General features: G+C 46.1%; 1 protein-coding gene and 1 pseudogene across 1 annotated transcript; one reads left to right on the forward strand and one right to left on the reverse strand.

Annotated features, from left to right (window-relative positions):
- Positions 1-3,611: 3,611 nt before the first annotated feature.
- On the reverse strand, positions 3,612-4,900 carry LOC109380861 (protein prenyltransferase alpha subunit repeat-containing protein 1-like; annotated as a pseudogene).
- A 799-nt stretch (positions 4,901-5,699) lies between these two features.
- On the forward strand, positions 5,700-9,692 carry LOC109380872 (NKG2D ligand 1-like). The gene is made up of 4 exons (XM_019638916.1): positions 5,700-5,949; positions 8,153-8,407; positions 8,618-8,890; positions 9,559-9,692. The coding sequence occupies exons 1-4, from the start codon at positions 5,850-5,852 to the stop codon at positions 9,690-9,692; spliced, it is 762 nt and encodes a 253-aa protein (XP_019494461.1). The 5' UTR covers positions 5,700-5,849.
- Positions 9,693-14,533: the final 4,841 nt, after the last annotated feature.

Below are 14,533 nucleotides of genomic sequence, written 5' to 3' on the forward strand. Positions count from 1 at the left end.
GTCCCCTGAAATATCATAACTTGCTCAATCCTCCTTGGCATCCTTGGCAGAGTGCTTTAGATTACGACCTACTTTGGGCAGAAGTGAGAGGGAAGCAAGGGGCAGATAGGCTGGGGTCAGGGTGGGAAAGGGTGAGTTCCCTGGCAACCGCTGCCCCATTGCCTGCCCACCTCATCTGGGAATTAGGCCAGGTGAGTAAGACTGTATGAGTCAGGGTTCTCCTGAGACCGAGAATCAAAGGGAGATTGAGAGCTTGTACTAAAGTACAGATAGAGATATGGCTACAAAAAGAAGTTATGAACTGTTAACAACAAATTAGATATCTATCTGCGAGCAAGAGCAGCTTTGTGGGTGTAGTGGGATCTAGAACCATATGCTGAGGGCCCCCGGAGAAGTCTCACCCGCCTGTGCATCAGCTGAGGAATCTGTGGAGACCCTTCTCTCTGCCATCGGGGGAAGAAAACCTGGTGGTTTTTGACCTGTGCAGATACCAGTGGAGGATAGAACTTGCAGAAGTCCAGCCTTCTCTAAGGGGGATTTCAGTATTCAAGGGTCCTTCCAAGTTCCCTGGGAGTGTGTGGGGGCTGTGAGCGCAGCCATGCCTACTGTTTCCTGGGGCTGGTAACCAGTGAGTCAGTGTGTTTGAGGTGCCAGGCCTAAGCCTTAGACAGCACCTTGAATCCACATGAAGACATAAAGAGCACAGTAAAGGTAACCACATAATAAGTATGAAAGATAGTACAAATGTAGGTGTATTCCCTATGTGATGGAAAAGACACCTGCATTAGGAAAACTATTAAACCTGTTTAATGGGTTTATAGTGTATAAAGATGAAATTTGTATGGTAATAACAGCTCAAAGAGGGGGAGATAATACAGTTGTATTGGAAGAAAATAGGTATGAATCTGAACTACATTATTTTAGGTTAAGATGCTAATTTCCATCCCTAGGGCAACCATTTAAGAAAAAGATTCAAAAGAATACAGAAAAAGAAACAAGGGAATAAAAATAGTTAAGATGCAAGTGGTTTGTTGTGTCTAAACCTGTGAGATATAAATGATGAAAGAAGTAGAATTTTTCAAGGAGAAACGTTAGATCACTATGCATGTTTGGATACAAAGTTCAAATGAGTAATTTCCAAACAGAAATGAAGAAAATTTTAATTAATTATGTACAAAATGTAATTCATGCAATTCTTTAAATGCTGGATTTAGCATTTATAAAAGGTCATTCGATTTGACAGCACTGTGTAGGTTAGATATGCTCACTTTGCAATAACCCCAAATTACAGAATGATTATCATGAAATTATAATTTATGATGAATGTATGATTTACAGGCAACCAAATAATTTTTGCTTCTGTTTTATTTTCCTACCGAGGCATAATATACACTGAGTAAAAGTGTATAAAAACAATAATCTTGTGCGTGTGTATGATGTCTGGCTGCCACGTAAAGCTTCAAAGAAAACCTTAAAAGCAGACCATCCTTTTTTGCATGTTCTATTCTAAGTAGAATGTTCAATGTAACTAACGAAAAATGCATGTTAAAGATAATAGGGTTTTTGTTGTCTATCTTTGTTTTTATTTGTTTTCAGTTTTCTGTATATTTGCTTACTGTGCTGTTTGGTGGATGTAGGATAAAATGCACTGGTGAAGCAAGTGTAGCGCCAACAGAAGGTCATTTTCCAGTTGTGTGTGTCATGCAGCATTTGAAGGGACTGTGCATCTTAAAACAATCACAGTTGCTTCTAAACCGGATTGCATTTCTATTATGTTTTACGTGCCAAAGTGCATTGGGCTTGAATCTCAGAATGCCGTGGACCCGTTCGAAGACTGTACTGATAGTCACAAATTGTAGTGTCTGAAAACATTCTTAGGCTGATTGTCTTAAAAAAATAAAGAAAGAAAGAAAAATAAAGGAAGTTCTCCAAAGACAAAAGAGGAACAATTATTATAACAAAATAATTATGGTCGAAATGTCTGTAGTTTCTTGGAAACGCTGCGCTTTTTGTCTTTTCCATCATTTTAGTGCATTCTGAACGAATGTGTATAGTTCAGAGGTCTTCATGTTCGCATCTTCAAATTAGGTAAATGACCTCATCTTTCAAGCTTGAATTCATGTTTAATTTTATACAATGTGTAGACAGTTCCCTGATTTCTGCATTTAGAAGTATAAACAATATAAATCTGTTAATTCTGTAAGTAATTTTTATAATTATGATGTAACTCTATCCTATCATTGAAACATTTAAAATAAACCCTTTATGTGCAGAAAAAAAACAAAAACAATTTTAAGTCTCCAGCTTGATGACATTTTCCTCATGTTTTAGCCAAATAATTTCAAAATAAAAACTTTAAATATTCTTGCAAATTTTACAGCAAAAAGTGAATATACTGTCTGCTTTTGAAAATGTGACATGATGTACGTGTGGGGTCTCCAATTGACTTAGAGATCCTATGTATCCTGAAGGACTTAAAAGCAGCCCTCATGTTTTAAGGTCTTTAGATCAATGCTCATTCACTGCCATTTGAATACAGGCCAATAAGTATGTTGTTCCAAAGTCCTAGAGCCAGCCTCCTACCAGGTAACCTGTCTCCTGAAACACCCCAGTACTTCTCAGCATGTGCTCCATAGACTTCCTGCATCACAATCTCCCATGAGGATGTCAAACGTTGATTTTTTTTTCACCCGCAGAATCTCTGCAGTAGGTTTGGAGCTGGACTCAGAACTGATCCCTGAGAGGCTGCTGGGGACCCTGGAGGAAATGCTTGTAGAAACAGCCCTTCCCCTCCCCCAGTCACAGTGCCAAGGCCCCTGTGGGGAGGTGAGGAGGTGAAGTGGGGGCTACACAGGCCTTTCCAGGCCTGGCCTTGGGGTTGAGGGGAATATAATTACTGAGAGTCTCTGGGCAAAGCATGTGAGGAGCGAAACCCTGCCTAGCCCCGAGGGGCATGTGTGTGCCCAGTTGCAACACCTACCTGGCAGCTGCCAGAGCTCTGTGATCAAGGCTTGGACAAGAGAGAGGGAGCGGGCCTCCACCCACACCCCTCCAGCAACATTCCCTACCTGAGGCTCCCCCATTATGTTCTCCCTTTTCATATGGATCCTGCACAGTCACGAACACACAGGTCTCCCCCCAGCACGCATGTAGCCCTCACATCACTCTGTCCCCCACACTGACTGGCCCTCTCCATACACTCTGCCCCAGCCACCCAGGAGGTTTCAGCTTCTCCACAGGCTCCCTAACACTAGTTACTTTCTGTCTTTCTAATGGGTGTGAAGTGGCATCTCGTTGTGGTTTTGATGTGCTGTTTCCTGATGGCTGATGATATGAGCATCTTTTCATGTGTTTATTAGCCATTTGTATTCTTCTTTAGAGTAATGTCTATTTTTTTTTAGCAGGAAGGAACTATATAATTATTTTATCCCCAAAGGAATGCCAGTTTTTAACAAAATAAATAAAGTGAAAGACTTACTAGGGACTTTTAAGGTAAAGATGAAGAACATACAGTTAGCTAATAACAGCAAACAGTTCATGCAATTATGTAAATAAAAAAGGAAGGCGATATTGCACTAAAAGGGGAACCTTGCAGGAATAGTCCATCTCTTTCATTGACTCAAAGTATCCAGCCATTTCCTATATGCATTGGCAAACCTGGCCTGCTCTACGTTCCGGCAGGTGGACAATACTTGATCAATGAACCTGTGTTCCATTTCCAGGCCTAGGGAATCTGGAGCTGGGGTCCACTTCAGGCGTTTCGTTTCCTGGGAATATCCCTGCTTGCTAGTCACTCAGTGCATCTACCTCCATTGCCTGAGACGTGTGGGGGCCTGCTGGGATGTGGTGCAAGTCACTCACGGCCCTGCCAGGGCTGTCTCCAGGTGACAACTGGGTCACGCTGTGAGTAAACCTACCATTTAAGTAATGCTGAAGGTAGAAAACATGCTGCCTATGACACCAAAGGGTTTCATATCCTGGGTAGGAATCAATAAGATCAGTGCTGAATTCAACTTCTTCTTCTAGAAGATGGGGGATATTTATCCTTGGTTCCTCTACTGAAGCTGCTGCTGCTTCATCTTTTGGAAGAACCATGGCTGGCTCACTTCTCAAAGGGTTTTTCTCCAACACAGAACTGTCTTTCACAGTTTGGCTAATCAAAGACTTTAACAAAAACTGGCGGTAGTGAAATCCACTGTGATCTGACTCGTGCACGGGGGCCCAGTGTTTAGTAGAAAATAGTTCATCAAGAAGAATCGTGACATCTAGCTTTGCCAGGTGTTGTACAACCCAGATGCGATGGGACCAGGCATTATAGTTGCTTGGGTATCTCCCTGTCGCGTCACCGCAGACCTCCATTTCTTCTCCTATTAGTCGCTGTGTCCTTTCTGCAGGAATTGTTCCCAAGTTTCCTTTGGTTACAAAGGAAGGCAAGGAGGTTTCCTAAATTAGCTGTGGTAGCACCCATCGTCTGTGAATCCATGTTTCTGGACTCTTTGGAAACTTATTTAAGGCCAGTTTTCCCAGATGTAAATCCTTAATTGGATTTAAAGTACCAGAGAGGATCAGCTCTTTTCTCACTGTTCCAGGCAGTGGTAAAATCTGGGTTTAGAAGCAGCAGGGTGCATGTTACATCTATCAATCCATCTTTGTTCAGCCACTGTTTTCTCATTCTGTACAAAAGGAGCTAGTTGTGGACATATGGTAAAAGGAACTTGACACACCAGCTCTCCACACCAAGTTTGTTTTCAACCAGAACTATGGGACTCCGGTTATACCGAGCTTCAGGACATGGGATCAGGCCAATTTCATCTATGTGCGGGTTCCTCCTGAAGGCGTTGGTGATGTCCTTCACCACCCGCTATACCAGCACCTCCACCTCTTCGCTCGTCTGGGCCATGTCGGCGGCGGCGTTGGCGACTCCGCGCCTCCGGGAGAGCCCCGCGCAGCCGGCGGGAGTTCCGCGGGGAGCGGGCGCGTGTGAGCCGCTTTGGCCGCGCTCCCGCCTCCGTGCACGCCGCCACCCGAGTGATGTCTATTTTTAAATTGAATTACTTATCATTATATTATTGAGTGTAAAAGTTCTTTATATATTCTGGAAACCAGTCCTTTACCAGAGATATGATTGGAAAATATTTTCTCTCCCTTTCACTTAGGTTATCTTTTCACTTTCTTTATGGTGTTCTTTGAAGCTCAATTTTTTAAGTTTTGGAGAAGGCAATTTATCTACTTTTCCCTTTGTCATTTGTGCTATTGCTGTATTTAAGAAGGTTTGCCAAAGAAGTTCTCAAAGATTTACTCCTATGTTTTTTGGTTTTTGTTTTTAATTTTATTGAGGAATTGGGGGAGGGAAACAGACAAGTTGCTGTCCTCGTGTTCTTCAGTCTAGTTGTGGACGACGTGGCTTCACTGGCCCATGTTGGTATTATCACTTTGCTCTTCCCCTGAGAGGCAGATGGGCACTGGCCTCTGTAGCTTCCCCAAGCTCTAGGAAGCACGGCGCTCAGAAAAGGCGGGGGCGCTAGAGGGCGGGGCCTTGGAGAAGCAGTAGAAAGCGCTCCCAGGCATTCGGCGGGTGAAGGTGGGTGGACGCGGACGCGGAAAGTTGGATATTTAACGCTGCCTGTGAAAGGAGGGCCACTCCGGCGATGTGAAGAGGCAGCGGAGAGAGACGGGGCGGGCCGGGCTGTGACCAAATTTTCCTCAAAAATTCAGGGAGCTACCGATCTCCGTCGCCTGTTCGCCCAGCAGTACTTTTTCGTCTCCTGCGGACCTCCACGCCTGCAGAGCTACAGCCGGCTCCGAGAAAAGGGGGTGGGAGGAAACGCTCCCTGATAACTTTCTCCGCGATGGTGCGAACCGTCGGCTCTCGGTTCGGTCTTCTACTCCTGACCTGGCTTCTGCTGCCCGTTTGTACCTGGGCTGCGCGCTGCGTCTGGGCTCGCGGCGGTGAGTTGGGGTGGGGACTTGCAGGGGGGCGTTGGGGTGACGGGGTAGGAGGGAGGCAGGAGGAGGTGGGGGGCATTGAGACCGGGGATGGGTGCGCGGTGCCCAAGGGAGTTCGCGAACCTTCCCGCCGGGTGGCGCCCCGCCTCCTCAGTTCTCTCTGCGGGCTCGTTATCGCCTTGGCGGCTTAAGGGGCCGATTGTCGCCATCCCCGCAAGAAAGGGGACCAAAAAGAGGCGGCTTGGGAGAAAAAGTGATGTTGGGCAAATTGGGGGTGGGTAGGAGCGGGGCGGGGAGAAGGGAGGGAGAGAGGGCGCAGCAGTCAATGCTGCTTAAGACCCAACCCCCAGCCTGCCTTGTGGGAGTGGGGGCCTGAGTCACCGGACTCCCGGTTCAGCACAGAGCATCTCTCAGGGTCGCGTACAAGAATAACCACATACCCCTACTGTGCACACACAGCTTTGCCCCCCATTGCTGTCCACCCTTGGACTGAGCGGGTTCTGCCAGCTGATCGCCTAACTATGCTGCCCCAGACTCTCCCCTTTGGTCACAAGCCGGTATTTTCCACCTGCTGAGGAGGCAGCAGCATGTAATGGTCAGTCATTATACAGTCGCAAAGGGCAGGCCTTTGATTTTCAGGCCACTTTAGTGCCTGTCGCTGTATGCTCTACACACCTCCACGTTTGTGGGGCAGAAACAGCCAGACAACATGCAAACAAGTGGAGAACAAGATTTATACTTTCCTGTACTGCCGATCCCAGATTTAGGGTACATAGCGTGTCTCAGATATGGCTGCCCCAGTCCCCTCGGGAATTATCTCTCAGGGAGCCTCCTCTTTTGAAAAGCCAGAAACGTGTCCTATCCTGCCCATGGCTTCTGAGTGGAGTGACTGTGAGAGGATGTGGGACATGTATGGGACACTGCTCCCTCCTTTCTGTAGACTGGATTTCTTGGCTCAAGGGGACCTTGGAGACCAGGCATGACCATAGGTGTGACCTGAGGCTCGTCGTGGGGCAACGTTTCTGGTGCTAGGACCAGGGCCACCTGCTTCTGTATTTCATTTGTTCCCTGTGACCTTGAGGGTTTCCATGCCTGAAACTCACTTTTTTCTTCACGTATAGAAATATAAGATTCTCTGAATTGAGCAAATTAGGCAGCTTTTACACCTTTTAGACAAAGAAACAAAAAATTTGTAAAAATTGACAAAGGGGTTTTGATTTGGAATAGTATAATAAATTAGTTAAGAAGTAAGTAGGTTTGTTTATACAGGCTTCTCAGCTTTAAATATCCCATCTCTGGGACTAAGGATGTCTGTCTACCTCCTTAGTGATACAGGGAAGGTACCTTGCACATGGCAAATTAATTTCCTACTGCAGGGGGAGAAAGGGGTCAGAGTGTACTTCTTGCACTGCTGTTTCTTAAGTAACTTTAATTAGGAATAATTGATATACCAAAGTGGCACTTTTGGGGTTGCCTGACTTGAACCCCATCATCACCCTTTGCATTCATTTTAAGTTTGATAAACAAAGAGTCCTCCAGGCCCTCCCATGGAGCAGAGTTCGAGGAAATTTTTGTTTTCTTCTAACTTTTAATGCTGTATCCATTTTGAGATATGTATATCTTGGAGCCTTTTAATCCCTCCCTGTACTGTGTGCTTTGAAAGTTCCTGATATTCTATTCCACGCAGTGTAGCCATCCCTTTCCCAAAGTCCCAAAACCCATGCTAGCAGCAGATTAGCGCCATCTCCCAGGGCCATGCTAAAACCGTGACACATGTCAACTCTGCCTTCCCCAAGTCCTCTCCTCACCCCACACCCACTGTCATCCCGCTTCCTCAGGAGTAGCCCCTGACCCTAATCCTCCTCCTTGCGTAGCACCCTCTACCGTCTACACCGTTTTTTCCTCTATCCAGCCTGGCAAGTCCCTGCAATGGTTATGGGCTGACTGATGGTGGTTATGGCCTTGTGGACAGAAGGGACATATCCGGGGGCGTGTGGTCTCTTACCAGGCAGAGACCTCCTGGTCCTCCTCAAGCAACGGAGGGACACTCGCCTTAACTGTTGAAGGGAGGTGCTGGGCAGGGTCAGTCCTTGCTCTGCCAGCCCCACCATCAGGGGGATTCTCTTGGTGTCACAGAGATGGGGGAGACGTGCTTATGGGGCCTTCCCTTCCAACCCCAACCGTCACCTGTGGTTTTCCTTCACAGATGCTCCCTCTCTTTGCTACACCTTCACCATCACTCCTAATAGAAAACCATGGTATGAGATTCAAGGCCAGTTCAATGAAAACCCATTTCTCAAGTATACCTCCAGTAGCAATATAGCCGAACCCATTGGTCCTCTGGGGGTGAAGGTGAATGCCACAGAGGCCTGGAAGGATCAGACAGTAACTCTGAAAGACCTGATGGAAGAGCTCAAAAAGAAACTGCTTGACAGTAAACCAGCGATTAATATACCCAGAGGTAAGTCTGAAAGGCTCAGTGCAGAAGTAGAACAGATGTAGGGTTAGGGAGCTATGTGTTTATGTAAATATTAGGTGTTGGTGCCACCCAAGAGGACCATGCCACAGAGGAGAGGGGAGGACCAGGAATTAGGAGGGCAGCAGAGGGCTGGATACCAGGTGGGGTCAGAGGGTCTGTGAAGGCTGACATCTTTCTCATGGTTTGCTGCAGATTCTCACTCCCTGCAAGGCAGGATCCTGTGTCAGCAGGAAGCCAATGGAACCACCAGGGGATCTTTGGAGTTGTATTTTGATGGACAGAGATTCCTCCACTTTGACTTAGAGAAAAAAAAGTGTGCAGTGGATCATTCTGGAGATGAATGGATGAAACAGGACTGGGAGAATGACATGGATTTGAACATGCTTTTCACCATAATCCCCGGACACTGCAAGATGTGGCATGATAAATTTTTGGAGCACTGGAAGAAAGAGCTGTCCACAACAGGTAAGAGAGAAGAGAGGGATGCCATGGTAGTTTTCTTTTGATGAGATCAACTTACTGTGTGTGTGTGTGTGTGTGTGTGTGTGTGTGTGTGTGTGTGTGTGTTAGAAAAAGTGATTCATCCATGTTGAGTTCTCCTTGGGAGTACAATAGCCATAGGCATGTCCTACCATCCTTCCTTTCCCTTCTGACTTCCTGACATCTCTTCCTTACTGCACATGACTTTGGACCACTCACCGTGGATTTCTTACTGGCCCTAAACATGAGGACATTATCCTGTTTCCATACCTTTTCTTCATACTGTCCCTCTTCTTAGCATCACTTTTCTTTCTCATTCTCACCTGGTCTAGTCTGGGAATCCTTCAATACCACCTCTACTGTCAGCTCCTGAGAGGGCTTCTGTTCCTCCTTCCTCCTGTGTCACCTCTTCTTCTGTCACAGCAGCAGTGACTCGTCATATTCTAACTTCCCCCATTAGCTGTATGAGCCCCAGAGGCACAGGCCCCATCTCCTCTCTTTTTTCCAAGCCTTGACTCTGTCATGGTGGCTGCCACATGTGGAGGGGCAAAAAATGTCTGCATGGCAGGATTATCTGGGGCAGGTGTCTGAGGAGGCGTCTCCTCAGATTTGTGGTCTGGACAAGAGCTTTCACACTTGTGTTTCCATTGCAGCTCCACCAACCACGGTCCCAGCCACAACCCAATCCAAGGCCACGACCACCGCGCTCATCACCTTTTTTGCCCTTTTCATCTTCCTTGTCTTGATCATAGTTGGAAAATGGAAATGTCGCAATTACAGGTACTGAGGGCAGAATTGAGTGGAAATGAGGGGCAGATGGCCTGGAGTGAGGACAGAGAAGGGTAAATTTCCAGCCTGATCCCTAGGTCCTCACTTAACCTCTCATCGTGGAAATCAGACGGGAGAATAAGACCTTGTATCGCCTGATAGCAGTCCCTTGGGCAGCTCAGCTTCTAGTGCTGATATCTCCTCACTATTAGTGCCGGTGGGAAAGGGAGTCACGTAAACCCAAGTTTAAAGTCTTTCATCAAAAAGCGGTTTATAGATTTTAGTCCTGATGCAGAGTTTCTGTTTGGGAGAGTTTGCTTGGGCCCGGTATGAGCTATGTGGGGACAGTAGGGACACATACCATGGACAGTGCTCATATTCAGGCATGAGCAGCATGGTGGCCCCCGGTGTTGTGTCCAAGGTAAGGGGACCCATCAGGGGGCTAAGAGGAGAGGGGCCAGGGTCTAATCCCAGGAAGAGGGGTGGAAGGCCTTTCAGACCCCACGCAAAAGCCTGCAGTTCAGGGCTGCATTCCCACAGAAAATGGCTTTGGGATGGCCAATTAGGCCGTGCACACCTGAGATTCCTGGCCGAGTCCTGGTGTGATCCCCTGGCAGCCAGCCTCCTGTAGACTCCAGATCCTGAGCCACTGAGCAACCCCTGCCTTGAGCAGAGGGGACTGGGCAGACAGGTGGGGCTGAGCTGCTGCTGATGCTCACAGCCAAGCTGGACCAGGGATGGATGGGGCAGAGCACAGACAGTCACACTCAGAGCTCGTGGGCTGTTCCCAGGGTGAGGAGAATATAAGAGAGGAGGGGAAAGAAGGGTCTTTGCCTGCACCCTCCCCAGTGCTAGAAGAACTAGGATCCACGCTCGTCCTTTGGACAGGGCTCCCCAGGGGTGCTTTAGAATCAGGACTACAATACAGGCGTAGTCCAGTTCATTTGCACCTTGACTCCTAAGCCCCGTCAGTCTGTAGCAAGACCTGGGCCTGACTCTGTCATGTGGTCACGAAGGGAGGACATTGGTATATGCTGCAGGACCCATGGTGGGGTGAGGAATGTGGGGGGAAATACAGGACTCTGAGTAGGCCTCTGAGATGGGAAGTGATTGGGGTGAATTGTCCCCGGGAAACTGACCTAGGATTTCCTCAGCCACTGGGACAAACACCGATTTCTTTTCTGATGGCAGATGCTGCTGCTCAGAAGCTCCTCAGAGTGTGGTCTAGTTCAGCAACTGTCCCTTTGGGTTGGCTGCCTTTCCATGGCTGGGTGTTCATCTGTTGACTGTAAGGAGCTGCAATCCTTAGAGCAAAGGGAGAGCACTCCAGAAGATCATGATGATACAGTAGATGCAACATTCATATCTTCTTTCCCTTTGGTGATGAGGCACTTCTGTACCTTTCTTCACTGGGTTCCATTTTCTCATGGTGCCGATTGTTGGAATTTCTGGACTTAGCCTTCTAACTGCTTGAGCAAGAAATGCAACTAAAGAAAATTTTGTGGGCCAGCCGAGTGGTGCGTTGGTTGGGAGCTGGCTTTGGACACCAGCTATGAGCAGCGGGGCCCTGGTTGAGATCCCACATGGGGGCCGGTGACACTGCCTTCTACACCTAAGATGGTGAACAACACCTCAACCTGGAGCTGGGCTGCTATGGGTCGCTGGTGATGGCATGGGCTGCGGCCCCTGCTACAGTGGGTTGCCATAAGCTACCGTGTGTGGCTGGCAGCCGGCGTGAGTGGCTGGCAGCCGGCGTGAGCTGCCAAGAGCCGCAGTGAGTGGCTGTCCAGAGGCCGGCGGCCAATCTGCCTCACCTGGGAAGAGCACAATGATAACACCAACATGGGCCAGTGAAGCGACGTCCTCCACAACTAGACTGAAGAACAAAAGGACAGCAACTTGTCTGTTCCCCTTCCCCCAACTCCCCAGCACTGTTCCCCTCCCCGAATTCCCCAATAAAATCTTTAAAAAAAAAAAAAAGAACATTTTGTATCTTCTCCTTTGGTTGTGGCAAATGAAATACATGTCTGCACCAGGACCTTCTTCTTGCAAATAATATTGATGGTGAAACACCGTGTGAGACTACGGAACCTCAGGGATTCCTCCTTTGTCCTTGTCGAAAGTCACCGTCTTTTAAATAGACAAAATAAAATATGTGATTGTTTCTTTGTGAAATTTTCCACTAGGTAGTGCAATTTAATTTACATATCTATAGTGTAAAATTAATTATTTACAAATTTTGTTTATAATGCACAGAATTTTTGGTGATCATTATTCTTCCACATCATGAAGTAAATAAAACCAGGGGTTCTGATAAATAGCTATGGAAACAGAATTTAAGGACTACTCTTAACAAGCAATAAGTCCATCTCAGTGTTATCCTGATAACTGGATTAAAAAAACATGGATCAAAATAATGAATTTTTTTCTGAGTTCACCCAGCACATTCCACCCCAGCAATGAGTGTTCTGTGACCCCTCCCGCCTCACTCACCTCCTTTAACAAGAAGTCTTCACAGCACAAACATCTCTACTTCTCAACGTTGTTCAATCCCCTTATGACAAAGGACTAGTATTCAGAATATATAAAGAGCTCCTACAAACAAATGAGAACCTGACAAATTCTTCAGAGATACAGGACAAAGGATGTGAGTAGTTGATGACACTATTGAAATGGTTGAAAATCTCAGAAATAATCAAAAGTATGCAAATGAAAAGTACGAGAAATAGTCTTACACATCCATTATTGTCTCGTATTTTAAAATGGATCAACCCTAACCGTTGGAGAGGAAATGAAATAACCTCACAAACATGAACCTAATAGCATCTACATATATGGTTTTTCATTGTAGCATTGTTTATCAAAGTATAAAATTAGCAACAAGCTAAATATCCAACAAAAGGAAAATCTATTGAAAATGTTGGTAAAAGATTTCTCTCTCTCTCTACCTGGCAGTCTAGATAATCTGAACTACTGTCAAAAATGAAACCAAAAGTCCGGATGAAAATTTTTTAATCTTTAAAAAATATTAATGGTGACTTCTGGTTGACCCACAAGAACAGTGACCATCTACATACAAATCTCTCCACACATCTTTAGAAAGCATACATATAACAAAAGGGCAAATGAAACACTCATAAACTACAATTTTACCGTAACAAAGAGATAGAAATACCTCAGTCCATCAGATTCTTTTCCTGAATGTCATTGGTGAATAGAGGACATTCTTGGTGAGACTTGATGGAAACTAAGGATGCACTGGCGCTAATGTATCTATGTGAAGTCTATTTTGAGGATTGGGGTGATATTAGAATGTGTGCCCTGCTTTTAGGAGATACACTCTAGTGTATGCAGCAGTGATGAGATATCAGGGTGACAGCTGACTCACAAATAGCTCATGAACAGGAGTTTTTTAATGAACCTGCAATGTTTTTGTAAGTATTTATTTGTTTTAGTATTTTTGAGAAAGCTCAAAAATTTTAAAAATGAGAACTTATGAAAAACTTAACTTTCAGAATTTGATGTAGGCAGAGAAATATGTCAATAATTTATTACCAGATATGTTTTAAAATTTTTTTAGCCTCTCCTGTCTCCATCACATTTGTTCCTTGTATACAAACAGGTCCTCCCTCCCTTCGTTCCCTTCTCACCCTTCTGGTCTCCAGCCTTCACCAGCTTCTCCCGCTCCCTCATCAGCATGGTCAGCCCAGGCCCTATAGAGGCACAAGCTTCTCAGGCTGGGAATGGAAGGTGTGCAAATTCAGTGTTGATAGATCCTGACCATCACTTTGATATTGGAGCTTTCCGATAACTAAATAAGAGAAGAGGGCTTAGCAACTCTGAGATAGATCAAGCCTCTCAGCCCACTGTGTGTGTATGTTCCTGGTGCGTTCTGTCCCTGGAAATCCTGATTTTGGAAGGGATTTGCCACACATGCATTATGTCCCATCTCGCTTCCTGGCCTCTCCTGCTCTCCACCACTCTATGGAACAGGCACCTTGGCCTGCTCCTTGGTCATCACAGTCGTACCTTCAAGCTTCTCTTTTGGCTCTTTCCTCTGGCTGCTTGTTTCCTGTCTCATCACCAAGAGCTGGTCCTGCTTTAAAACTGGACAAAAACATCACCTGTATTAAGTCTTCTTGACCTTCCTGAGGCTCAGTCATGTCTTCCTGTGAGTCATCTCCTCCTGTGGACTCAGGAAGACTATTGCACTTGTTGAAAGGTGTTTGTAGATTTGTGTGCTCCATACTTCATGTGGTCATTGGGAGTAAATGTGTCCTTTTATCACTTATACATCAGGTGTAATACATTTTGTTGTTCAATAATGTGTGATAAATTGAATTACCTTGGGGATCAGGAGCTTATTGAGGGCCATACTGAGATTTGGAGCTCACTTCCCTGGACAAGTAGGTGTGGCGAAGCCATCTCTGACTTCATGGATGCAGCCCCCTCCCCTAAGAGTTTATCGCTCTGATCACTGCAGACACCCCCAATGGGGAAACCTGAATCAATTCCTTGTTGTTATGAGAGGAAACTGAGAGGCCCAGTGGCCCCTGACTGCTGGAGAGGCATTAGCCTGTTGTGAGGACTAGGAGAGCCCATGAACCCAAACCTGTCCCCATTCACTGAGCCCTGTCTTCATTCACATGAGAGAAATAGACAAAGACCTTGTACTGCATACATTCAAAATGTCTGGGCCCTGTGTCCTGCGTCCAAGCTAGCGACTCTTTGGATCTGGCACCCTTACTAGAAATTGGTATGCAAGTTGTTATGTTGTGTTCCTATTTTCTGTTGTTTTTAAATATTTTTTATTTCTCTTTAGACTTCTTCTTAGAACATTTGGTTGTTCAGGAGTGGGTT

The sequence above is a fragment of the Hipposideros armiger genome, unplaced genomic scaffold (genome assembly GCF_001890085.2).
Source record: "Hipposideros armiger isolate ML-2016 unplaced genomic scaffold, ASM189008v1 scaffold_41, whole genome shotgun sequence".
NCBI classification, from domain to species: Eukaryota; Metazoa; Chordata; class Mammalia; order Chiroptera; family Hipposideridae; genus Hipposideros; species Hipposideros armiger.

Coding starts and splice junctions, on each gene's coding strand:
- LOC109380872 (XM_019638916.1), top strand. CDS start 5,850: ATGGTGCGAACCGTCGGCTCTCGGTTCGGTCTTCTACTCCTGACCTGG. Junction 5,950..8,152: donor CTGCGTCTGGGCTCGCGGCG/GTGAGTTGGGGT, acceptor TTTCCTTCACAG/ATGCTCCCTCTCTTTGCTAC. Junction 8,408..8,617: donor AGCGATTAATATACCCAGAG/GTAAGTCTGAAA, acceptor GGTTTGCTGCAG/ATTCTCACTCCCTGCAAGGC.